Here is a 24,897-nt window from a genome sequence, read left to right on the forward strand (position 1 = left end):
TCTAACCTCTTTTTTTTTTCTTCCTTCCCCTCCCCCATGGGTTTCTATTAAGTACAAAAACCCATTTTAAATATAAAGACACCAACAGGTTAAAAGTAAGGGAATGGAGAAAGTTATTCCATGCTAACACTGATCAAAAGAAAGCTGGAGTAGCTATTTTAATTTCAGACAAAGAGGACTTCAGAAAAGAAAATTATCACTAATAAAGGGGGCACTACACAATGAAAAGGAGTCAATTCTCAAAAAAAATGTGTTTGCATCTAAAAAACGGTGTCAAAATACACAAAGCAAAAACAGAACAAAACAGAGAAAAAGATGAATCCACAATTATGGTTGGAGACTTCAAAACCCTCTGTCACTAACTGATACATCTAGCATGCCCAAAATCAATAAAGATATAGTTGACTTGAAGAGCACTATCAATCAACTTGATCTGATTGTTATACTCCATCCAACAACAAAATACACATTCTTCTCAAGTTCACCTGAAACATTCCCCAAGATAGATCATAAAACACACCTTAGCAAATTTAAAAGAATAGAAATCACACAAGGTATGTCATTTTAAATTAGTAGTAGTAGTAGTTATTTCAGGGACGCCTGGGTGGCTCAGTCAGTTAAGCGTCCGACTTTGGCTCAGGTCATGATCTCATGGTTTGTGAGTTCGAGCCCCGTGTCGGGCTCTGTGCTGACAGCTAAGAGCCTGGAGCCTGCTTCAGATTCTGTGTCTCCCTCTCTCTCTCTGCTCCTCCCCCACTCATGCTGTCTCTGTCTCTCAGAAATAAATAAACGTTAAAAAAATTTAAACAGTATTAGTTATTTGAACATAAATAGCCCTAGAATGAAGAAAATTGATCTTTTTCCTATTACATTTTAATGGACACATTCCTTAAAGAATATCTATTTTTCTTCACTTTTTTTTAGTTTTTTATTTTATTCTAGTACAGTTAACATACAGTGTTATATTAGTTTCAAGTGTAAAATATAGTGATTATTTTCCTTTACTGTTATTATTTGCTCAACAATATGCTTTCTGTTATCCTCTGCCTGGCTAATGCCTAAGCATTGTTCACTCAAAACTTAAAAATTAAAAACTTTAATATAGTATGACAAAAGCATAAAGCTAATAATTGAAAAAAATCTGTAGAAAATAATAAAATATTTATGACAGAAGAGATTAATGTCCTTAATATATAAAGAGAGTTTTATAAATCAATAAGAAAAAATGAGCAAATTTATTCTTGGCTCTTAGCCCACACAGCAACCAGACTAGTATCTTTAAATTCCAAGTCTGACCATGTCACTCCCCTACTTAAAGTTCTTCAATGGCTTCATATTGCTCTTAAAATAGAGTCCAAAACCCTTAACATAGCCCACATGATCTTGTCCTTACCTACCTCTCTAGACATTTATCCCATCATCCTTCTCCTCAACCTCTGTAGCTCCAGTCAGGCTAGTCTTTTTTCAGCTCCTTTTTTGTACATGCTGATCTCTCTTCCTAGAGTCACACTATCACTCCCTTCATTTGACTGATGCTCACTCTTTCTTCAGATATCAGCTTAAATATCATTTCTCAGGGAAGTCTTCTGTCATCAACTCCAGATCATTTTGGATCCTCTATAATATGTGCTATTAATAACCTTTGAGAAAACAGATGAAATCGTGTTTCTGAATCCTCAGAGCTAAGAAGCAGGCCCTGAGAAGGGTAAAATTTCCCAGGAATGTGAGGCTCAAGGGAAAGCTACCATTGGCTTCTGGAACCTTCTTATCTATGACAGTCATGGATGGTGAGGAAGCCCAAGAGAAAGTTGTGATGAGATCTTCTCCAAGCTATTAGTCCTTAAGTTTTTGAATAGACAACTTAGGGAACATAATGAAATCTATGGGACTTCTCCCCAGAAAAAAATGCATATAAGTAAAACTTCTGACAATGTTTTCAAAGGTTCACAATTCCCTAAAGTCTATCTATTCACCTCAGTCTAAGAACCCCAATAGTAGGCCTAATGAGAATCTCATACATACAAACACACCAGTTCCCTGCCTTTATTCATTTAATCATTACTCATTGAGTATCTACAGACTTCAGTAATAATAACACTTTATAAATGAAATTTGATTTATGGTTTAAAAAAAAGAAAAATTCTCGTGTACATTCTCAGGTACATTTTGGCCATTAGCCAAAAAGAAGCTGAAATCCAGGAGTAAAACACACCCTTTTAACGTTAGGCCTGGCCCTTTCCCTCCATGTTGACCAATGGCCAGTGGTAATAGGATTTGTGCCTAGTGATAGCCACCTGATGAACACCAGGGTCATCATAGGAGGACAACCCCCAGAGCCAAAATCTCAGCCCCCAATTCCCAGGGTGCCCAGTCCTATGCTCTCCTCTTCCAGATAGTGATGTAACTGCGAATGGAAGGTCCCAACACCAGAAGGCCTCCCCTGGTGTTTACATGAGGTAACCAGAGCTTCTCATCTCCCTGCTCACAGAGCATAATAGTTAACATTCTTTATGTTTTTAATATATGTCAGGCACCATTTAAGGCTATTTACATGAATTAACTTACTAAATCCTCAGAATACCACCAGAGAGTAGGTACTATTATTATCTCTATTTTGTGAACACTTAGGGAAGGTTAAGTAACTTGCTCAAGGTTATACAACTAACAATTTTCAGAGCCCAGATTTGAACTCTGGAGCCTGTACTCTTAATTAAGCCACCAGTCTGCCTTTCCTGAGCCAACTGTTCCTACCTTTTGTGGGTCAAGTGCACGCTAGAGAGTGTAATTAAAGCTCTGGACCCTCTCCCTGGGAAAATGCGGGTAAGCAGAATTTTGCAAAATAATTCAGGACTTCAAGGACTCTCATGGCCCATCATCTATGAACCTCAATACATACTGGAGGGAGCTGTCCGGAACCAAAACAGAACCTGCGCCAGCACCGCAGGACTTCGCCCCTGCAAACACGGGAGGAGAGCTGAGCTGCGTGGTATGACGGGGGTGCTCGCTCACTGAGAATCAGGAAGAGTGAGCTCCTGGGACCGCAATGCCCTGGGAACGCAGCAGACGCTGAGCCTCCGAAGTCCGGTAGCTGAACCAGATACACACGGACCACCAGCTAGACTGAAATCTTGTATCTCTGCCAGCACCCTGGAGTCACAAGACGGGGGATTCTGGGCGGACGGGATCTCAGAACTCCGGTCCCGGGCGCGGGGAGACGGTATCGCTGTTCTTGGTGCTGAAACGCCGCGGTTGCGAAGGGGAACCGCCGCCTGCCTGCCCACCCCCCACCGCGTCCCCGGTAAAGCGCCGCAACCTCTGTGAGAGCTGTCCAGTGCTGAACCCGGATGCGGCTGGGCCCGCGGGGCTAGACCCGAGCTTGCCGCACCCAGCGGAGCCCGGACCGAGCTTTTGGGAGCGCTGACGCAGAGCGCTGGAAGGCGAGAAGCAGTGGGCTCCACGCCGGGCATGGACCAGCAGAGACTGGACTCCTACCAGTGGGGAGCTAGCTTCAATGAGCACGTCCTTCATAAGGTAAGATCTCCGGCAGTTCCCTGCCCCCATCCCAACGCTGGGAGAGGGCGCCATCAGCAAGAGTTCTCTCCACTCCCCTGACTTGGCTTTGGGACTTAAAGAGAAACCAGTCCATATCTGTGAGCCTGGGAGCCCCTTCTGTTGGATCCTGTTTGCTACTCAAAACAGGCTTGCGTAAACACTGGGGGAGGGGCCGACGCCTCAGATTGTCAGGATCTCTGTTCATTTATTTAAGTCACCTGTGTCCCTTTCTCACTCACTTCCTCCTGCCTCAGATCCATTTGAACTCCTGTGTACCCTGAGCACCCTTGCCCGTCCGTGACCCTTCTGGTTGGCTGTTTGTCCTCTCACCCTTCCTTCACAAGCTCCGGCCCTGTTATGTCTGGGAGTTGTGGTCACAGACCTGAATTCCTGGCCAACTTGGGTGAAATCACACATAGAAATGATCTACAGCAGGAATTAGACTCCCTCCTGGCTCCAGAAAGCTGCCCTCCGGCCACAACTTGCTCTTAGCCCACCGGAAAGCATTTGCTTGTTTCAAAGCTGTAACTCATCCCTTGCCTCCCTCATTCAAATTTCTTATGCAACTCAATCCCCAATAATGTAGGTTTCCTCTCAGAGTGATCGCTGGGGAAACGTAGCAGCCTCTCTCTAGGCAAGTCTTTTAATCCAAAATCCATCACCTCGAAAGAATCAGAACCTATATTTGCCACAAGAAGTCATTATTGCCTCATCCTTTTCTCTGCCTTCCTCACTGAGCCCTTATATTTCCTACTTTGCTAATACCAATTTATCTCTTAGTCCCCTGACTAATGTCCTATACTCGGAGGTTATAGGCCCTACACTCGGAGATTATTTAAATCAAAATATCACTTTAAAAATTTCATGAATGTGGGGCACTGGCTGGCTCAGTCAAGAGAGCATGTGACTCTTGATCTCAAGGTCATGAGTTTGAGCCCTACATTGTGTGTAGAGATTATTTAAGTGAATAAATAAATTTTAAATAAACAAATAATAAAAATTCCATGAATGCAAGCTCTGAAATAATCCAATCCACTCTACTCCCCTGTTACACAGTTTACATTTGAAGAAACTAAAGTCCGGAGAGATAAAGTGACTTGTGCAAGAAAATAAGGTGGTAAATGGCAGAGCTTGTACTAAAAGCCAGGAGCCATGACTCCAAGTCTAATACCTTTTTCTCTGTACAAGTGTGGTCCACAGGCCAGCAGCACTGGCCTTACTTGGGAGCTTGTTAAAAATGGGAAATCTCAGGCCCCACCCAAGACCTACTATTTGAATTTGTATTTTAAAACAATCCTTAGGAAATAAATATGCACACTAAAGTTTCAGACGAATGGGCCTGCATCACACTGGCTATTTACTTTTTTTCATGTTTATTTATTCTTGAGAGAAAGAGACAGAGTGTGAGCAAGGGAGGGGCAGAAAGAGAGAGAGAGAGAGACAGAATCTGAAGCAGGCTCCAGGCTCTGAGCTATCAGCGCAGAGCCTGATACAGTGCTCGAACTCACAAACCACAAAATCATGACCTGAGTGAAAGTCAGACACTTAACCAACTGAGCCACCCAGGTGCCCCCACACTGGCTATTTCTGACACAAGTGAAGGAAAATCAACTAACAGAAGTGCATCTGTAAATTTAAATAGTCCACGTGACTTCTCCCTCCAGATCCCTGAACCCCTAAACGTATAGAGAAAGAGAGAAATGTATAACAACTACCCCAGCCAGGAAGTTTTAAAACAGTTACAATCTGAAGTAAACTAGAGTAAGATGTAATTCTTTGAGGTTGTGAATCTAGCCTCAGTAGAATGTGCGTTCAAGCAAAGGCATATAATTACAAATCAATTACAGTAGCATCCTGGTAATTAGATATATGAGTCTCTCCAAGTTTAAAACATCTTATAAAGATGTAAATACTCATGTTGGTGCTTTAAGATTTGGAAGTCAAAGTTGTCAAATTATTGATTAGTGTGACTTTTTCCACCTCAATTACCCACATATGAAATATAGGATGTAGCCCACAAGAACTTCACTTCCTTTGGGTTTATTTACCACCGAATTGGGAGAGAGTCTGTTCTGACAACTTCCAATATATTTGAAGACAAATGTCTACTTAGTACTTGTGAATGCTTGGTTTCTTCAGCTTGATTGTGAGCATCTTGACAGCAGATGCTGCACTCAAACCTTCCGGTAACCGACAGAGTAATGTATGTATAGAAAGTTTCCTTTTCATATAATGCTGATCACCTCCTCCTAATGTGATTTTATTATTGTGAATGATTTTTTAATGTGATCCACCTAAGAACCTTTATGTAAAAGGGCAGGGAATAAACATACTTGTATTATGCTTAGGTTTGCTATATAATAGAGTCCAAGAAATTCTTGTTGATTCATTAGAACATATTGGCCATGGGAAGCAGAGTTCCCCTCCAACATTAGTGGCCAGAAAGAATGATTTTTAAGATCAAGTTTTTATTGAAGTATAACAAACACAAGAAAACCTCAAATCATATGTGTACATCCTGATGCATTATCACAAAGTGAGCACCTCTGTGCAACCACTACCAAGATTAAAAGACAGAACCTTGCCAGCTTCCCAGGAATCCCACACACACACCTTTCCACATACTGTCCCTTTGCCTCCCCAGAAGTTACCTTTACAGAGGGGAAAGTATCATTTAATGTTTTGACAGGACTTCCAGATTTTATGTAGGATAGTTTTTAAAACTTGCTAGAGAAGACACATTGCTGTATGGTGGATAGAAACCCCAGGCTTGAAATCAAACAGACCTTGATATGACTTTGAATGACATCTGTGAGCCTCACTTTTCTTATCTATAAAATGGGAATAATAATACCTGGCTTATTGTCTTTTGAAGGAAGATGTTAGATAATATAATGTAAATATGTAGATGTAAATATGTATTTCTCTGGCATGGTGGTTGTTTTTAGGGTACATATCTCGGGCTCCAGAGCAACTTCAGTAGGTGTCACATGGAGTGTCACCTAAAATAATGAATCTTTGTAAGAAGAACGGCAGTTCTATAAACAGAAACACACACAGACACACACACACACACACACATTCTTCATGGGCACAGTCCCATGGGATTAAGCTCACACACCCACCTCACTCACTCATCGAGGCTTCCATGTGAACATCCCAACCCTGATTTTCTAGGTTGAATATTTCCTTTCTCTGGGAGGTGAAGCATGGGGCACAATAAAACCTCTCATTAAAATTCACTTATATGGAAAACATATGCCAAATATCATCAGCCTTGGATGGTACCTGCACTTTAGCTAGTCCCAAGAGTTAGAGGGTGACCCAGATGAGCCTGAGTAACTCTTAGAATATTCCTGGAGTGTGGGCTGGAAGCTGGGAACTGCTTGGAAACATTGAGTTCATCCATCACATGCTTGGAGTTTTTAAATAGAGTTGCTATTATTCTCACAAATCTGAATATTTGATGCAACTAAATAATTTAAAACATGTGAACAACCTTGCCTCTCTTTCACTGAGAGACCTCCTAGCCCTCTCTTGCTACCAGTATAGTCTTGAGAGCGGTTGAGAGCAATGGTGAGGCTTGGAAACTCAGGAACAGCCCACGGATTGCATTCTTGCTGTGCCAGGGCCTTAACATGAACTCTAGGAAAATGAAGCACAGAGCTTTGCCCCAGATGCTAGTGAATCAGGACAAAGAGACTCACTTCCTAATTCGCCACCACCAGCACTCTGATGTACAACCACATGCTAACCTTGTTCCAGGAGGGGCAAATAATTGCTAAGCCAAAGTCACTCTCCTCTGTAGCATCTCAGAAAGACCATTGACCAAGGGGGAAGAAAGATGTGACTGTCCATCCATTCATCCAGGACTTAGTCCTTGTTGGAAAAAAATGGAACTATCAGGGAAATAAGGACAAAACGTCTGTGTCTTACAAGGGATTTCCATTCCCTCTGACTCTGCTCTAACACTTCTAGCTGAGTGAGAAAGCCAAGAGGTCATCTCCAGTACTCCCCTCCTCACTTGTACTTTTCCTTCACATTTCTTGTCTACTGTTCATCCTGTGATTTCCACACCCTTTATCCTTATCCTTCTCTTTTTTTTTTTTTTCACTTAAACAATGTTTATGGTAAAAGAATCTGATTCCACAGGAAAACCTGTACCCATAGGTGAGGAGATTTTACTTTCAAAATGAGTCCATTGTACCTCAATGAGGTAGTGTCGATGGTGGGAGGGGGAGGGGTTCTTTAAAAAAAAAAAAAAAAAAAGTAAAACCAAAGCCAGAGCACTAGCTCCAGCCCTGCCCGATTTCCATCCTCAGCTCAGGAACAAACAAACCAGCCAGTAAAAGTTAACTGTTCCCTGTTAGAATGTTTCCATTTGCCTGTTTTCCTCTCTTGGTGGCTCTGGCCGCTTTCAGATAAATAAATGAAGTGTGTGTTACGTCACTGAGGATCTCTGGCGGGTCTGAGACTCCCTTGACCAATTTGTCTGTCCTGCCCAGATCCCAGAGCAGGCAGCTGGCTTGGGGAGTGGTGCTGGCTGGTTCTCTTGGACAACCTCAGCAGGAAATGATGGTGACTCAGTCCAATATCTCAAAGCTATTTTCCAAACTCTTCAGGCCTCCCTCCCCAAGTACTCCTCCCTCTAATTTGGGCTTCCTGGTGTCTTTTGTGAGAAAATATCTAGGACTCACCAGTGTTGGTCCACTAAGATTTTTTTCCTAGAAGCTGTTCTGGGGAGTGGCTTTGACTTCCTTCATTTTGTGGGCAGGAAACCCAGATTTGCTGGAAGTAAACAGCCAGAGGTGAGCACCAGGCTGGGAAACTGTTAAACAGGAAATCTGAAGTGGCTCTAAAAGAATCCCAGTGTGCTCCTTGCTTCTGGCCTCCCGTTCTCAGGCAAGAGAAGCAGTCCCTGGAGACGGCAAGTGAGAATGGAGCCCATGGCTCCTTTGCCAACTTGCACAGCATTCAAGTAATGTGCTTCTCCAGTCCGCAGTGGCCCTGGACCAGCCTCCCACCGGCCAACCAGAGGAGGTTTTCTGGGGCCAAGTGAGAGCTCCAAGCCAACAGCCAACAACAGATCTGGAAATCTTAACCCTTAACTAACTGTACCAGTCAAAACCTCCCCAGACCTCACCCTGCTCCTCGAGGTAACAAGGTCCTATGAAAATAATCATTTAAACAGGCAGAACTCAAGAATCCCCTAACGGGTGATTCCTATCTCACTGACCCTGATGCCAAAGTCTGCTCCCTCCCTCCTTATTTGTATTTCTGCTTAGTGGCAGACAGTTTTGATCCATCCACATGAGGGTGCTATTGAATGCTTTGTGTTTCTGAAAATGGGATACTTTTTTAATGTTTATTTATTTTTGAGAGAGAGGAACGTGGGCAGAGAGAGAGGGAGACAGAAAATCCAAAGAAGGCTCCAGGCTCTGAGCTGTCACCACAGAGCCTGACTCAGGGCTCGAACCCACAAGCTGCGAGATGTGGGAGCGGAAGTCGGATGCTCAACCGACAGCCACCCAGGCGCCCCTGCAAATGGCATACTTTTAAGGGTCTTGAACAACTAGTCCTCTGCCCCTGGCTGCCACCAACACACACACACACACACACACACACACACACACACACACACCCCTCCTTTCACAAGGTATAGGCAGGGCCAGTGATAATGTGTTCTTGGTCTCTATCCCTCCTCCTCTTTTGTTGTTAAGGGCCTTTTAAAGGCAAAGCAAACCTTTCCTCTCCCCTTCCTCCTCCTGCCTCCCTCCTCCTCCCTTGCTATTTGAATTTTGCATCCACACCACTCCCAGAAAGTCTGCTTACTATAAAGCAGATCTGCCATGTATCAGAGCAAACCTCCAGGGGACTGTCAGGAACGTAGCACCCTGCTTCTTCCAGCCCCTCCCAGCTTCACACTGAGAAGCCCTCAACCCTCGGAAAAAATGGCATTGCTGGTAAAGACTCAGCCCAGATGAGGCAGAGCCCCCCTCCAGCCCATCAGGAGCCTCATCCTCTGTAGGGGACAGTCTTCCCTGAGATTCTTCTCCCTTCTCCTGCTCCCCTTGTCATGTGTCATTAGGTTGGGAACAGAGAAGTACAAAATCATCTCTGCACTATCATCTGGAGGGACCCAGTGAGACTAATAATTGTTAATCATAAATGATAAAAATTAACGCATGATTCATCTGTGGAGCATTTTATAGTTTACAAAATACTTTAACATATGCTGTGAGACTTAATACTTACCACATGCTTTTTCCAGTAAGGGTTATTATTAATTCCATATTATAAATAGGGAAATGGAGGTGAAACAGAAAAAAAAAGTCACTGCTCAAGGTCACAGTTGGTAGGAATTATAGAAATTTAAATAATAACAGCAGACCCTTTATAAAGCAATGTGCCAGGCACTGTTCTAAGGACCTTACATCATTCAATCCTACAGCAACCCCATTTTAATCTCATCTTAAATTTATTTTTAAATTTATTTATTTTTGAGAGATAGAGTAAGACAGAGCACAGGCAACGGAGGGGCAGAGAAAGAAGGAGACACAGAATCCAAAGCAGACTCCAGGTTCTGAGCTGTCAGCACAGAGACCAATGCAGGGCTCAAACCCAGGAACCTGATTGTGACCTGAGCCGAAGTCGGACGCTCAACCGACTGAGCCACCCAGGCACCCCTTATTTTAATCCCATTTTATAGATGAAAAAACAATGGGGAGCCTGGGTGGCTCAGTCGCTTAAGTGTCCGACTTCGGCTCAGGTCACGATCTCACAGTTTGTGGGTTCGAACCCCGCGTCGGGCTCTGTGCTGAGAGCTCAGAGCCTGGAGCCTGCTTTGGAATCAGTGTCTCCCTCTCTCCCTCCCCCACTTACACGTGTGCATACGCACTCTCTCAAAAAATAAACATTAAATAAATAAATAAATAAATAAGAGTAAACAAGGCAGAAAGACAACAAGAAACTTACCTGAGGTCACCCAGCTAATAAGTGGCAGAGCCCCGATTCAAACCTTAGACAGCTGGACATGCAGTGGGATAGGGTCAGGAGAGGGCAAAGAGCTGTGCTGAGGGGGTCACCGAGTGTCCTCATTTAGGGTGTTGGCAGCGGTCCAGTGTGTAGCCCCCAGCGCTGTAGGATCAGAGCCCACTTTTGCTCACTCACTCAAGAGGGGATCCATCTCTGCAGGCAGGCTCGTCAAGACTCACGTATTGTTCTGGATGCCAAGCCACATTATCTCAGGGGATTGTTTGCTAAGCATGAAATCCAGAAAAAAAGGAGACTTGGAGGGTTCAGATGTTTAATGAAATCAGGCTGATATGGTTTGATGGCTGGTGACGCTATGCACACAGCTTGAACGTGCAACTCCTGTGGCCCCTTCTTCCTCAGGTCCTCTCTACCCTGACCCCTGCCTCCCTGGCTATATTTATTCCTGGTATGGGGGGAAGGGGCATGCTGTTCTCTCCAGACCTCGTTCCCTGCACTCCTTTAGGAACTACTTGCCTTTGAGTTTGAGAATGCCCAGGACTCGACCTGACTGGGGGCAAAGGGGTAGGGATGCTCCCTCTTCCAGAGGCCCCATCAGACACACCAACAGTTGTCATCTTATATCTTTGCCTCCATCTTTCTCAGTGCCCTTGTCAGGACCTTAGGGATTTGGGCTTCAAGGGAGAGGACCATGAAAGAAGAAAAAAGTGATTGGGGCCATTTCTCCATAGCCTACCACTGCCCCATCCCACATGCCCCCCATTGAAACCGGACATCGCTTTTGAGAATCTTGAGAATGAATTCAACAAACTTCTGCTGGGTATCATGTGTTCCTGAGCAGCCAGGAACAGGGCCCATTCCCAACCCCCAAGGAACTGAGTGTGGCAGACGGGGCGGGTCAATGGGCTGGCACAGAGATGATTCAGGCCCCATCTGACCTTTGCCCAATATGACACATGGACTTCAGTGTCTATGAAGACTTTTTAAAGGTCATGGACCCCTTGTTCTCGCGTGGTGGGAAGTGGGCCCCTGGGTCAAATGCTTGCAGCTCTCTCAGACTACCAAGTACTGAGTCCCGGCTCAGGGGCTGATCTGAAGGGCTATAAATTTCAAAGCTCCAGGAGGGGTTCCCAATGCTGAAGGCCAAAATGACCCTGGGCCCCAAAGATAGGAATCTCTTCCAGTCCATGTCCAAGATAGGGAGGGGTTCCCCAGTGTACCTCTGAGAAGTACCTGCAGTAAAGATCCATGGCCCAAGCTTGGCAGAGTCAGATGAGTGGCAGCAGAGTTGGCACCCCCTCCCTAAACATCTGAGCCAATAAACATCCAGTCAAACTCAAAAATGCCAGAGCTCTGACCGACCCCTGGGGATGATGGGTTGGTCCATGAAGGGAGTCTTGGGACAGACAGAGGCAAGGGGTCAGGTAAGCTCTGCAGTCATGCCCTCAGAGACCCTCACTCCCGCATACCTGAGGAGCAGGGTCTCTTCCAGACATCATAGTGCAGCACCACAAACACAAAGAAGGCCACACAGAGTAGCCCCTGACCACCACCTGCTTGTCTGGCCCACTAGTTGCCCTGTCCACCCCCTGCCCTGTTCACCACCTGCCTGCTCACAGATTTGCTTAGAGCAGGAGGCAGCTCATTAGCTAAAGAAGAGAATGGGTCTTGGGGTATCAAAAAAAAAACTAGGTTTTGTCCTGGCTACGCCACTCACCAATTGTACTTCCTTGGTCATTCCATTCAAATAGCCTTTTACAGTTTGCATAACACCTGCATATAAGTTATCTCATCTGATTTCCACAGCCCTGAGCATAAGCCACCCAGGTTTCATTGTTGTCTGTAAACAGAGAACTCTTGTGGTCAGGATCATTTTGATGGACAGTGACAAAACCCAAGTCAAACCACCTTAAACAAGAAGAGAAAATTCATTGGTTTGTGTAAGTGTGAAGCCTGGCGATGCTGTTTAGTTGGATCCAGGGACTCAGACAATGGCATCTGTCTCTGTCTATCAACATTCTACCCTCTAACTTAGCTTTATTCACAGGTAGGTTTCTTGTGGGGTCACATGACTGTCAGCAGGTGCAGGTCACATCCTCACAGCTACTAGTTTCCAATGAAGTCCTATATCTAATGCTCATTGGACTGAAATGGGTCACATGGAGGAGTCGGTCCCATCCAAGGCCTATTGACCACGACTGGAAGAGAGTGGTTTCCAAGGAAAATGGGGGTGTGTTAGCTATAGACTAGTCATGAAAAAGCAACTTAGGATTCCATGGTAATCCTGGGGAAGGCTGGGTCCCAATATTTTCAAATCTTTAATGAAAAGTGACTGAAAAAGAACTGAGCTGAACTTGTCACTCTCCCCATGAAACTGGACTGTGTCCCATACATGGTGTCATTTAAGACTGGATACCCAGACTTAGGTTATTAACAATCAAACTTAGGTAATGAACTGATGTCACCCTATAAACCAATTGGCTTACTGGGACTGTGGAGCCACACCTCACCCTATGAGTGGGCGTAGGCTGTCCTGTAGAGGAAACAGATGACCCAACTTTCAACCGCCCCAGGAGGAGGTCGATGCAGGGACAGCAGATGAGGACACAGGAAGCAAGCCTCAGGTTAGAATGAGGGGAAGTTCTTCCTCCTGGTTTTGGGACCAGGGTCAGTTGGTGTGAAGACGCCTGAATTTTTCCAGTGGGAGTAAGGCAAGAGTAGTCTATGGTCACGTGGAAGCAGTTGAGAAGTGATATGGAAGCCTTCCAAACAAGGCCAGCTTTGTGGGTGTGCCACCTGGACAGTCACTTGGGGCTCCACATTTGGAAGGGCCCTGTGATTAGTTTAATACCCTGCTATCACTATCTTGAGATCATCTCAATATGTTTGTACAAGGAGTCCCGTATTTTCATTTTGTGCTGGACCCCAGATTATGTAACTGTTACTGCTGTCAAGTAAGAACCCCTGGAGGGTCTGAACCTTGGTCTGTGCAGTAGTTCTGAGCTATTGACTTGGGTGCATCCTCTTCTTTTGGTCTCACTCCATGACTGGTTTCTGATGAGCCATGAAGAGCCAGAGAAGGGTTATCTCATGCTCTGGGCAGAATAGCAAAGGGGTGATCAGTACTCCCCCAAATGCTGTCACTGTGTCACCAGTGACATTCACTGGCGAGGAATGGTGGTACCCAGGTCCAGAGCAATCTGCAAGGGTAACGGGCAGCAGGAAGCATGGTGTGGAAGGCAGATCAGAACACCCAAAAGTGAACAGGCAAGGTTCCAGCCTTGGGAACCTTGGGGTAGGTGGCTTCCCCACATAGGTCTGGGGAAGAAGTAAATGAGGCTTGTGTTTGTGACTTGAGCACTGGGTTGGATAGTTAACTTCTATTGGTGGCTATTGGTTAACTGCAAGAGCCATTATTATTAACACATGTCTAATTACAAAATTTGAGAAATGCAAAACAAAGAAAAAATTATCTGTGATGCCACTGTTTCAAAACATGTACCTTATATTAAAATGGAATTGTTCTCTAAAGTATATATATACGATTGACCTTTGAACAATACAGGTTTGAACTGCACAGGTGCATTAACATGCAGATTTTTTTCAATAAATACCATATAGTCCACTATGGCATTTCTCTTCCTTATGATTTTCCTTTTTTAAAAAAAATGTTTTAACATTTATTAATTTTTAAGAGACAGAGAGAGCAGAGCATGAGTAGGGGAGGGGCAGAAAGAGAGGGAGACACAGAGTCTGAAGTGGGCTTCAGCTCTGAGCTGTCAGCACAGAGCCCAACACAGGACTCGAACTCACGAACCGTGAGATCATGACCAGAGCCAAAGTCGGACACTTAACCAACTGAGCCACCAAGGCACCCCTCTTCCTTATGATTTTCTTAATAACATTTTCTTTTCTCTGACTTATTTATTGAAAGAATACAGTATGTAATACATATAACATACAAAATAAGTGTTAATCAGCTGTGCTATCAGTAAGGCTTCCAGTCAACAGTAGACTAAGTAGTTAAGCTTTGGGGGAGTCAAAGTTATATGCAGATTTTCAATTGCACAGGAGTCAGCACTCCTAACACCCCCCCTCCCACTGTTGTTCAGGGCATTGTTCATTTCACCCTCATTAGTTTTAATGCTTACATAGTATTCCATTGTATGAACACATGAAAATCTGTTGTTAATTCTGAAATGTTGAAGCTTATCAAAAGGTACAGAGAATATCATAACAAAAAGGAAATGCCCATGTATCACCATTCATATTTACTAGATGCTAACATTTGGGGGGCGTCTGGGTGGCTCAATTGGTTAAGCATCTGGCTCTTGATTTCCGCTCAGGTCATGATCTTGTGTTTCATGAGATTGAGCCCCATGCTGGGCTCTGCACTGGTAGCATGGAGCCTGCTTGGGATTCTCTCTCTCTCTCTCTCTCTCTCTCTCTCTCTCTCTGTCTCTCCCCTTCCCCACTCGTGCTCTCTCTCTATCTCAAAATAAATACATAAACATTTAGATAAATAAATGCTAACATTTTGCTGTAAGAAAGCCTTGAAGGAGACTTCTATGGGTCATGTGGGTGCTAGCCCCGTGAGACTTCTCAGAGATAGCTGGGATCTGCTGGAGGGATATTGGTGGGGACCCAAGGTCCCACAGTGGGAACCAGAAGGTTACTTTTGTTACTTTGAAATCACAGGACATAGGCTGTGGCACTTTGGTTAAACTCTGTTAGGCAGAGAAGTCATTGGACCCTGAGAGACATTTCATGATTGTCCAAGGCCACTCAGCAAGTAAAAGACAGAACCCCATCCCCAGGGTGTTTAACCCCAGACCTTGAATTCTTCCCCATTAGCATGCCGGCATGGCCCTCCCTGGACCCCTGGGATTCTCAGGGAAAGGAAGGCTTGAACTGGTAGCTTCCCCTTCTGAAGCTGACTTCCTGCCATCCTAGTGCAGCCCTGGTAACAATTTCAGCCTGGCCCAGGACAAACACTAAAGCAGAGTCAATGCCAGTGGGGGACATTCATTCGCAATGCAGATTCAAGACTCTGCCTCCAGACCTGCCCAGATGCTATTGGAAAGTAGGCCTACTGCAGTGAATAACCATTAACTGGGTCTCAAGGGCAAAGGAGCCAAGCAACTTTACCTCCTAAGGATTTGCCTCCACCAAACCCAACTGCAGGATAGCAACCCCAGGAAAGCAAACCTAGACTTACACCAACACCACTCCGGGGAAGCCTCTCCTTCACTTTGCCTCCTGTTTCTCCTTCTTCTGTTCTCAGGTCTCACTGTGTTTTAAGATAAAACACTTTACCTCTCCACCCATTCTACTTTGACTTGCCAGGAGTTGGTGGGAGATCACGAGGTCTTTGGGGTTTAGTCCTTCTGCTTTTCTGGCTCATTATTAATCTTGCAAAGGCTGTGTGAAATTTTGAAATGAAGTCATCATCTGAACTTTTGCAACTCTTTCCAGTGACCAGTGGGCTGGCACTGGGCACCATGGCTGAGACCAGCGGTTGAGACCTTTTGCCTCTTTGTCACAGAAACCCTCACTACCCTTGACAGAGGGCAGCATCCTACGTGGGAATGCCAGAAGGAAATTCTATGTGGCTGCTGTCAGAATGGCAAACCAATTGCCAGATACTTAAATAACATAAAGGCACAATTGGGCATTGGTTTTATTGGGGGAGAAAAATAATGTTAAAATAAGAAGACTGGCATCAATTTGTCAGTTTAGTACAGAATACTACATAATGCAGACCAACTCACCTGACCACCTTGCTAATTAACATAAGGCAATGAGAGTGGGTCAAGGGCTGTGTGGGACCCCTAAGCTACCTAATGCTTAGGACTAAGGTAAGGTATGTTTGCTTCCTTCCTTGGAAGGAAAAAAAGAAGCCAAATAATGAGCGACCATTTCTTCAGTAGTGGGGGAAGGCGGGTACATGGGTGTTTGTTTCATTATCCTTTATAACACATACACACATTATATAGACTCATCAAATACTTTATAACTTAAAATGAAACAATAAGCTAGTAAAAAACAGAATTGAGGACATCTGGCTTTGTATCACAGAAGACAGGAAGGTGATGGAGAGGGATGTGGGAGAAACCCCCCAGGATGGAATTTTTATTCTGGAACCTGTAGTAAACACCTCCTCTCTACTGAAGTAGATATTCTATGACACAAAGGTTTAGAATGTCTCTTCTCTATTCGTGATCTTTAGGAACAAAGTCTTAACCTCCTCCTTAATTCTGAACTTGTCCTCAGTGATTCCTTCAGCAGGTGAGCATCAATCACCCTTTCTTGTTGCAAGAACCACATGCCCTCAAGACAGGGCCATGTGAGTTTGTGGTTCACAGTGGGCTGCTTTGGGAAAGGGGTTGTGCTGAGTAGGCGGGATTGGACTGAGTCAAGGGGCCCTCTTCCCAACTGATGGAGGGCCATGGGGCCCTCATAAACAACAACCTTAGTCAGCATCCAGATGAGTAGGATTACTAGGGGTTTGGGGGGAACCCTAGGCCACAACCCCTGGAATGCAGCAGAGAGAGTTCATGTCCAGAGAACATGTCCAATGTGAATAAGATCAGTGTCTGCCAGCCCTTAGCCCACATGTGAGCACCATCCTGGACAAAGTATCAGTCAATTTGTAGGCAATTACACACATCGTATTGGCAGAAAGCTATCAATTGTCCTTTCTTGGGAAACCTTCCTACTATTCTGGCTTGGGGGTGCTCAAATGTCCATTCTTTTATGAAATTAGGATCATAACAATTTAGTAGAAACTTTCTTCACCAAACCCTCTCTTAACCAAAGATTAGGTTAGCCGTAGATTAGATTAGCCAAAACCCTTCAATCTCATGGCCAATCATACACATTGGTTATAATTATGCCAGCTAATTAATCCATGTATAAACTAATCAACTATAAGTGTAAACAGAAAAGATATTGACCAGTGAAATGAGTGTGAGCAAAAACACAAAACAAAAAAACCCAGCTATTTCTAAAAAAAAAAAAAAAAAAAACAGATTGAATGCTTTGGAAAGACTCAATAAAAACATGTCATTAAAAAAAAATGCCACCAAATTCAGAATGAGTGAGAGAATTATAAAATATTGGGAGGAAAAACATAAAAACAAAGAAAGGTTTCTCAATCCGATTGCTTCATAAGTGTCTACAATGTCTTGCTCCACGTCCGAGAAACTGGAACAAGGGCTCCAGGACACTACAATGTGGGCAGAAACACATTGTGCAGAAACAGCAATGAACCCTTCTTTCAAGAGACCTGCAAGTAAACAAAGAAAAGGCTTAGGTCTACATCAGAACACTAGTAAATTACTACACATTTAGATATCTTGAGTAGAAAAGAAGTCCCTTAAAGGAAGCATATATTTCTTCACAATTCCCTCACTTAACCAACAGTTTCAACAATCCGATCAATTACCAATTCCATTTACATTGGAAAAGACTGTACCTACTTGGTAAAATAAAAGGCTGACCACAATAATAGTCCCTCCCAATCTAAAAAAAAAAATTCTTGGTGCATGATATCAACTTATTCCAGCAGTCTGGCCTTTCCAAGGCTAAGTGGCTATGAACTCTACTTTCAAGATGTCATGCAAAGGTAAGCTTCAGCGTCACTTCAATCCAAGACTTACCCTAATCATGTATTTTGGGGTTTGGGTTTTTTTTAATGTTTATTTATTTTTGAGAGAGAGAGACAGAGCACAAGCAGGGGAGGGGCAGAGAGAGAGGGAGACACAGAATCCAAAGCAGGCTCCAGGCTCTGAGCTGTCAGCACAAAGCCTGATGCGGGACTCGAACCCACGAACCGTGAGATTATGACCCGAGCAGAAGTCGAACGCTTAATCAACAGAGCCCCCCAGGCACCCTCCCCTAATCATGTATTTTGAAAGTTACCAGCCCCGTATATTTTTCTCTCTCAATAGACTCTCAAAAAGGCTGCGTCTCCTGAAAGCCAGTAATATGCATACAGTTCTCAAAAGGAGGTTGTCCAAACCCTACAATTTGTGGAATCTTTAAACATTAATAATTCAAAAACCAAAAGAGGGAAACCCCAGCAACTTTAGAACATGCTATAAATAATTAGGCACTCAGTCAAAGCCGAGTGGTTAAATATCTTGGAATCTGTCTTAACAGAATGTGCTTTCCTGGAAACCATACAGCAAAAATGGCAAATGTCACTCTCACTCAAACCAGAGGAACTATATCTGAACTTCCTTGCTCTTGCAGTAAAGGCACTAGTCCGACACCCAAAATCTGCCTTAACAAATTCTTTAAGGAGGAGCCGGATATGGCTGAGACAATACCAGGATACCAATCTATAAACATTATGAAACAGTTTCCTTTCAAACCTCTTACATGTGTTTGCTTCCCCTCCCCACCCCACCAGTCCAAGTACTTCCCCCAAGCACTCTCTAAACGTCAGCTCAAGCTTGAACAAATTGGGCTGCAGGCAGGGCAGATCCCTGCAGTCATGACCCAAACCCCAAGAACCTGAATGTTTCCCATGAGGACCACCAGTCAGCTGCAGAATGTAGATTGGACAGGACAGCTTTTCCAGATGTCATGAGCTAGCCAACCCCATCTCTCAGGACACGAGAAGGTCCCTTTTCAGACAGCCACCAACCCAGATGGCTGGAATTTCAGATTAAAACATTATCTCCAGCAATATATCTGACAGACACCTTTTCAGAAGCTTGAATAAGGCAATTAAAAGTGATCAGAGTGGATCTGTCTTTCTAAGTGGATTTACCTTTCCTCAGTTCAGCTAGGCTGCCAGAACTTTCCATCTCCAGCCCATATCTACCGTCAAGATGAAGGCAGAAGCAACCAGATTCCTCCAACCAAATCAAACTGAGCTGAATTCTAAACTTCCCTGGGTTTCTAGATTTGTGTCAGAAGTGTCAGCACACTAATTGGTGTCTGTGATAGATTACCAGAAAAGATGAGTGCCTCACTATCCAGAATAACCATGTACTTATAAGTTCTGTGAGGTGCTGACCGCCTAAAAACTCAGCAATAAAGCCACGTTATGCACAATCGCTTAAAATGCACTGGCCCAAGGCTCTCTGTTATTCTTATACTTCGACTCACTCTGGTTTTGCTCTGCTTTGAGCTCTTCCACTTAAAAATCCCTCCGTAGGCACTTCCTGCTCTGTAAATCTCAATATTGGCTGGGTCAGAGGCACCTGGGTGGCTTAGTGGGTTAAGTGTCCAACTTTGCCTCAGGTCATGATCTCGCAGTTCATGAGTTCGAGACCCACGTTGGGCTCTGTGCTGACAACTCAGAGCCTAGAGCCTGCTTTGGATTCTGTGTCTCCCTCTCTCTCTCTGCCCCTCCCCCACTTGCACTGTCTCTGAATTAATTAATTAATTAATTAAAGTAGGCTGGGTCAAAAACAGTCTCACTAACCCAACAAGCTTCAATGACCAGTCCAGTAATATTTAAGTTTGTCCAGGCTCTGCAAATCTCTCCAGGCTGGTACAGCTCTTGAGGTTCTAAGGAATCAATCATCTTTCAGGAAGTGGGAACAGGAGCAGAGAGCCACACATGCTGGGATGGGCATCCACCAAGTCTGCCTCCCCCCACACCGCCTGGGGTGTCTGTGGTTGTGGGAAGTCAGTAAACCCCAGGTCATTAATAGCGGCCCCTAAACACTTCTATGGCCCCTGTACCTGTGGGGGCAACTGCCTGTAACCCCAGGCATAGCTCATCACTTCTTCCCAAGCTGTGACTCCTCTCCCTGATGCTTCATCCCAGCCTCCACCAAAAGAGACCTAAGTGAAGTAATAGACCTTTGTCCTGCAGTCAGGAGGAATCATAGGGAATCCTCTTTCCCCTGGCTTCAGGAGGATGAAAGAAATCTCTCCACTTCATGATTCTGGGAGTTTGATCCTGAAATTCCTTGGGCTGCCCAGGTGGCCCTTCCTAGAATGACAGATACTTGCGTCCCTGCTCCTGAAAGCTTGCCCTGTGTTCCCACATCTGGACCATCACATTATTTATTCGTTCAAGGCAACATAAAAACATTTAAGAACCCGCCATGTAGGACACCTGCTACGCACAGGGGATACAGCAGTAAATGAGACAAAACCCTCACCTTCAGGCAGCCTAGAGCCTAGCTGAGAGGGAGAAACAATAAACCCACGTGCCAATAATGAATTTCATAAAGCAGTACCCACTATGAAGGAGGTAAAACAGGGCAATGGGGAGATATTAAGGGTGGTGGCAGGACTACTGCCATTAGGGTGGTCAGAGAAGGCTGCTCTGGGAGGGGACAATGTGAGCTAAGATGTGATGGTACAAAGAAGCTAACTAGTCTGGGGTGCCTTGGTGGCTCACTCGGTTAAGCGTCCAACTCTTGATTTTGGTTCAGGTCACGATCTCGTGGCTCGTGGGATCAAGACCCAGCACAGAGCCTGGTTGGGATTCTCTCTCTCTCCATCTCTCTCTCTTTACCCCTCTCCCCCCACCCCACCGGCCCCACATGAGTGTGCTCTTTCTCTCTCTCTCTCTCTCAACATAAATAAACATTAAAAAAAAGAAGAAGCTAACTAGTCTGGGGTGCCTTGGTGGCTCACTCGGTTAAGCGTCCAACTCTTGATTTTGGTTCAGGTCACGATCTCGTGGCTCGTGGGATCAAGACCCAGCACAGAGCCTGGTTGGGATTCTCTCTCTCTCCATCTCTCTCTCTTTACCCCTCTCCCCCCACCCCACCGGCCCCACATGAGTGTGCTCTTTCTCTCCCTCTCTCTCAACATAAATAAACATTAAAAAAAAGAAGAAGCTAACTAGTCTGGGGTGCCTTGGTGGCTCACTCGGTTAAGCGTCCAACTCTTGATTTTGGTTCAGGTCACGATCTCGTGGCTCGTGGGATCAAGACCCAGCACAGAGCCTGGTTGGGATTCTCTCTCTCTCCATCTCTCTCTCTTTACCCCTCTCCCCCCACCCCACCGGCCCCACATGAGTGTGCTCTTTCTCTCCCTCTCTCTCAACATAAATAAACATTAAAAAAAAGAAGAAGCTAACTAGTCTGGGGTGCCTTGGTGGCTCACTCGGTTAAGCGTCCAACTCTTGATTTTGGTTCAGGTCACGATCTCGTGGCTCGTGGGATCAAGACCCAGCACAGAGCCTGGTTGGGATTCTCTCTCTCTCCATCTCTCTCTCTTTACCCCTCTCCCCCCACCCCACCGGCCCCACATGAGTGTGCTCTTTCTCTCCCTCTCTCTCAACATAAATAAACATTAAAAAAAAGAAGAAGCTAACTAGTCTGGGGTGCCTTGGTGGCTCACTCGGTTAAGCGTCCAACTCTTGATTTTGGTTCAGGTCACGATCTCGTGGCTCGTGGGATCAAGACCCAGCACAGAGCCTGGTTGGGATTCTCTCTCTCTCCATCTCTCTCTCTTTACCCCTCTCCCCCCACCCCACCGGCCCCACATGAATGTGCTCTTTCTCTCTCTCTCTCTCTCAACATAAATAAACATTAAAAAAAAGAAGAAGCTAACTAGTCTGGGGTGCCTTGGTGGCTCACTCGGTTAAGCGTCCAACTCTTGATTTTGGTTCAGGTCATGATCTCGTGGCTCGTGGGATCAAGACCCAGCACAGAGCCTGGTTGGGATTCTCTCTCTCTCCATCTCTCTCTCTTTACCCCTCTCCCCCCACCCCACCGGCCCCACATGAGTGTGCTCTTTCTCTCCCTCTCTCTCAACATAAATAAACATTAAAAAAAAGAAGAAGCTAACTAGTCTGGGGTGCCTTGGTGGCTCACTCGGTTAAGCGTCCAACTCTTGATTTTGGTTCAGGTCACGATCTCGTGGCTCGTGGGATCAAGACCCAGCACAGAGCCTGGTTGGGATTCTCTCTCTCTCCATCTCTCTCTCTTTACCCCTCTCCCCCCACCCCACCGGCCCCACATGAGTGTGCTCTTTCTCTCCCTCTCTCTCAACATAAATAAACATTAAAAAAAAGAAGAAGCTAACTAGTCTGGGGTGCCTTGGTGGCTCACTCGGTTAAGCGTCCAACTCTTGATTTTGGTTCAGGTCACGATCTCGTGGCTCGTGGGATCAAGACCCAGCACAGAGCCTGGTTGGGATTCTCTCTCTCTCCATCTCTCTCTCTTTACCCCTCTCCCCCCACCCCACCGGCCCCACATGAGTGTGCTCTTTCTCTCCCTCTCTCTCAACATAAATAAACATTAAAAAAAAGAAGAAGCTAACTAGTCTGGGGTGCCTTGGTGGCTCACTCGGTTAAGCGTCCAACTCTTGATTTTGGTTCAGGTCACGATCTCGTGGCTCGTGGGATCAAGACCCAGCACAGAGCCTGGTTGGGATTCTCTCTCTCTCCATCTCTCTCTCTTTACCCCTCTCCCCCCACCCCACCGGCCCCACATGAGTGTGCTCTTTCTCTCCCTCTCTCTCAACATAAATAAACATTAAAAAAAAGAAGAAGCTAACTAGTCTGGGGTGCCTTGGTGGCTCACTCGGTTAAGCGTCCAACTCTTGATTTTGGTTCAGGTCACGATCTCGTGGCTCGTGGGATCAAGACCCAGCACAGAGCCTGGTTGGGATTCTCTCTCTCTCCATCTCTCTCTCTTTACCCCTCTCCCCCCACCCCACCGGCCCCACATGAGTGTGCTCTTTCTCTCTCTCTCTCTCAACATAAATAAACATTAAAAAAAAGAAGAAGCTAACTAGTCACACATCTGTGGGAAGAACATCCCAGAAAGAAGATACACAGCAATTGTCAATGCCCTGAGAAAACAGCAAGCTTCATCTTGTCAGAAGGACAGTGGCTGGAGCTGGGGTCATAGAGGCAGACAGGGACCCATGTATCCCCTGGACCTCCTGGGCTGCAGAAGAAGCCACCAGAAGGTAATAAGCAGTGAGTGACCACATCTGTGCTTTAAAAAGATCCCTCTGGGGCACCTGGCTGGCTCAGTCAGTTAAGCATTCAACTTTGGTTCAGGTCATGATCTCACGGTTCATGAGTTTGAGCCCCGCATCGGGCTCTGTGCTGACAGTGCAGAGTCTGATTCAGATCCTCCGTTTCCGTCTCTCTCTCCCCCTCCCCAGCTCACACTCTCTCTCAAAAATAAATAAGCATTGGAGTGCCTGGGTGGCTCAGTCAGTGAGACATCGACTTTGGCTCAGGTCATAATCTCTTGATCCGTGGGTTCAAGCCCGCATTGGGCTCTGTGCTGACTGCCCAGAGCCTGGAGCCTGCTTTGGATTTCGTGTCTCCCTCCCTCTCTGCCCCTCCCCTGCTTGTGCTCTTTCTCTGTCTCTCAAAAATAAATAAACATCAAAAAAAGTTTAATAAATAACCATTAAATTTTTTTTTTAAATAAATGAGCTCAACCACTATTTTAAAATAAATAAATAAAATTAAAAGATCCCTCTGACTGCTGGGAGGAGAATGGACTCTGGGGCTGAGAAGGAAAGAAGGACGACAGGCAGGGGACTGGATGGTTGCTTGGACTGGGCTGGTAACCACGGAGACAACGAGCCATGCTGGGATTCAGGACATAGTCTGGAGGGAAGGGTGCCAGGACTCTAATTAGAGACTGGAAGTCCGACACCTGTAAATACTCGCTAACTGTCCCTGTGTGAGTGGCTCACGCACACACCCTCCTCCTTAGACACAGTGCAGGATAGTGGCCCCGACTCCAGACTCTGGAGCCGAAGTGCCCAAGTTCAAATTTCGACTTATCCACTTGCTAACGATAAAACTTGGTAAGTCACTGAACCTCCCTGAACCTTGATTCCTCATCAGTAAAATGGGGGCCATAACAAAGGAGCCCTCATAGGGTTGTTGTGGGGACTCAAAAACTAGTTACTGCGGGCAAAGCGTTTAGGGAAGGCGCCACATAGCATGTGGATTTCCTGTTGCTGCCGTGACAAATTACCGCACATTTACTGGCTCCATTTAACACAATGCCAATTTATCCTCCTACAATTCTGAAGGCCAGAAATACAAAGTCTGTTTCACTGGACTATAAAGTCAGGGTGTTGGCAGGCTGGTTCCTTCTAGAGGCTCCAAAGGAGAATCCACTGCTTGCCCTTTCTGGCTCCTGGAGGCTGCTGGCCACATCTCTCCAACCTCTGCTTCTGTCATCTGCCACCTTCTCTTCTTGTGACCTTCTTGCCTCCCTCTTACAAGGAGCCTTGTGATTATATTTAGGGCCTACCTGGATAATCCAGAATACTCTCCCTATCTCAAAATCCTCAACTTCACACAGCCACGTAGCTCCTTTGCCATGTTCCCAGGTTCTGGGGATGGGGACACAGATAACTTTGGGGGCCATTATTCAGCCCACCATATGTGGT

At 45.3% G+C, this 24,897-nt stretch overlaps 1 protein-coding gene across 1 annotated transcript in view; it reads left to right on the forward strand.

The window, feature by feature from the left end:
* Positions 1 to 3,035: 3,035 nt before the first annotated feature.
* The window catches only part of RAB37 (RAB37, member RAS oncogene family), a 56,122-nt gene continuing 34,260 nt past the window's right edge, over positions 3,036 to 24,897 (forward strand). The window contains exon 1 of the mRNA XM_053212495.1: positions 3,036 to 3,531. Within this exon, the coding sequence (XP_053068470.1) occupies positions 3,466 to 3,531 (66 nt within the window). The 5' untranslated portion in view covers positions 3,036 to 3,465. The remainder of the gene's footprint in view (positions 3,532 to 24,897) is intronic.

Source organism: Acinonyx jubatus, chromosome E1, assembly GCF_027475565.1.
Source record: "Acinonyx jubatus isolate Ajub_Pintada_27869175 chromosome E1, VMU_Ajub_asm_v1.0, whole genome shotgun sequence".
NCBI lineage: Eukaryota > Metazoa > Chordata > Mammalia > Carnivora > Felidae > Acinonyx > Acinonyx jubatus.